Source organism: Rhea americana, unplaced genomic scaffold (genome assembly GCF_003343005.1).
Source record: "Rhea americana isolate MKP2758 unplaced genomic scaffold, rheAme1 scaffold_690, whole genome shotgun sequence".
In the NCBI taxonomy this organism is placed as follows: Eukaryota; Metazoa; Chordata; class Aves; order Rheiformes; family Rheidae; genus Rhea; species Rhea americana.
In genome coordinates, this window is record NW_028186857.1 from 17,216 (window position 1) to 19,264 (window position 2,049).

A 2,049-nucleotide genomic window follows, 5' to 3' on the forward strand; every position below is an offset into this window, starting at 1 on the left:
GGGACGAGGGAGAGCTTCTGGGGTGGCAAGTGGGGCAGGCAGGTGGGGCAATGGGGCGTCAGACAGGYGGAGGCAGCTGGGGCAGGCAGGTGCGAGCAGATGGGGCAATGAGGAGGCGAGTAGATGGGGGCAGGTGGGGCAGGTAGCTGAGATCAGAGCGGGCGATAAGGAGACAGGTAGGTGGGTGCAGGTGGGGCAATGGGGTGGCAGGCAAGTGGAGGCAGATGGGGCAGGCAGTTGGGGCAATGGGGTGGCAGGTAGGTTGGGCAGGGAGGGCAGCTGGGACAGGCAAGCGGGCACATGGCTGGGTGTTTGGGGTTGCCACCACTTCCCTGGGCCCTTGGGGCAATCTGGAGGCAGTGACTGCTCTCACACATCCCTGTGGACCCTGCTGGGGTGTCTCCAGGGGCTCCCCAACCAGGAGATCCCATCCCCACACCATTCCCCGGTCTTGTCCCCATCGCCTTCTCCATCCCTGACCCTGGCCCCATCCCCATCTGCATTTCCATCCCTGTCTTCATCCCCATCTCTGTCCCTGTCCCCATTTCCATTCCTGTTCTCAGGCCCATCTCATCTCTGTCTCTCCCTGTTCTCATCTCCATCCCCACCCCCCATCTCCATCCCTGTTCCCATGCCCACCCCCATTCTCCATCCCACATCCCCCCCAATCCTCATGCCCCGGAGTGATGATGCTGTGGTTCCTCCCCTGCCCGAGGCCCCATGGGTCTCCCTCTGCCATGCTCGGACACTGGGGCCCCTCGCTGCATCCGTACAGGGTGGAGGTCAGTAGGCTGCCATCAGCCCAGGTCCAGTTGCGCTGTTCTCTGCTGTATATCAGCCCCAGCCAGTAGTTGTGGAAGACCTTCCTGTCAACGTTGATGCTGAAGACCAGGGAGGACTCACGCTTCAGGAAGGCCTAGTGGGATGAGGGGACACTAAGAGTAGGCTCTGCCCCTCACCAGCCTCATGGACAGCACCTGGGGGTGCCAGAGCACCCTCTCGACCTCACATCCACCCCCTAGGCTGACTGTGACTGCTGACTGCACCCCTACCGGGGCACCAACCGTGGGAGCCATGCACCCATCAGCACTGCAATGGGGCTGCTTGCCCCAGCCAAGGCACACCGGTGTCCCCGCGCTGTGGAGTACCAGCTCCTCCTTAGAGTTGATGCGGGCCAGGCTGCTGCCCTGGCTTGCACAGTTCTCCCGGCCTTGCTGCCATGGCACCTTCGTCTCCGAGAAGAGGTAGCAGCTCATGGCGCGCTGCACCCACCTGATGTCGCATGTGCTGCAGTTATGACCTGTAAGAGGAACAGAAGAGGGTCGAGGACACAAGGCACAGAGGGCTGGCACCCACCAGGTCCTCCTATTGCCAGGGACACAAGGGGGCTGGCACCACCAGGGTCCCACCACAGGCCGGGGAAACAAAGGATCTCCTGCACCCCCCAGGCTCCCACCATTGCTGGGACACGAGGGAGTTCTCGCACCCCTGGGGTCCCACCACAGCTGGGGACACATCAGGGTAGCCTTGGGCCCTGTTCCCTGGACCACTGTCAACCCAGGCCTGGGGTTTGGCCCCCATCCATACCACTTGCAGCCATACCTAGCCCCCAGCCCTGACCCAGTCGTACCCTCCCCCTTGCTGAGCAGCTGCACGGTGTCTACCAGCTCCACATTCTCCGCCTCGATAACCACCATTTGCTGGTACTGCTGCCATGCCAGGTAGGCTGGGGACACAGGAGAGGGGGCCACACAAGRGGGGGGGGTCAAGCCACTCCTTTGACCCACACAGCCCTGAATGGCTTGTGGGGGATCTCTATAACCCTGTGCAACCTGATGTGGGACCCCCATGACCCAATGTGGGACCTCCATGGCCCTGTGTGCCCTGAGATGGGACCTGCCTCAGCCCTCTGCGCGCTGGGATGGGACCCCCCTGGCCCTGTGTGACCTGGGGTGAGACCACCGTGGCCCTTGTGCTTCAGAGTGGGACATCTATGTGGTCCATGTGGGATCCCTCCCCAGCCTGCACCAGGATGAGACCCCCCCCCCC

At 63.0% G+C, this 2,049-nt stretch overlaps 2 protein-coding genes across 2 annotated transcripts in view; both read left to right on the forward strand.

Annotated features, from left to right (window-relative positions):
• LOC146586392 (uncharacterized) overlaps positions 1-928 on the forward strand; it is a 12,798-nt gene extending 11,870 nt beyond the window's left edge. Inside the window, exon 10 of the mRNA XM_085321390.1 lies at positions 839-928. Within this exon, the coding sequence (XP_085177516.1) occupies positions 839-928 (90 nt within the window). The remainder of the gene's footprint in view (positions 1-838) is intronic.
• Positions 929-1,848: 920 nt separating this feature from the next.
• The window catches only part of LOC146586393 (C-type lectin domain family 9 member A-like), a 2,789-nt gene continuing 2,588 nt past the window's right edge, over positions 1,849-2,049 (forward strand). The window contains exon 1 of the mRNA XM_085321395.1: positions 1,849-1,858. Within this exon, the coding sequence (XP_085177521.1) occupies positions 1,849-1,858 (10 nt within the window). The remainder of the gene's footprint in view (positions 1,859-2,049) is intronic.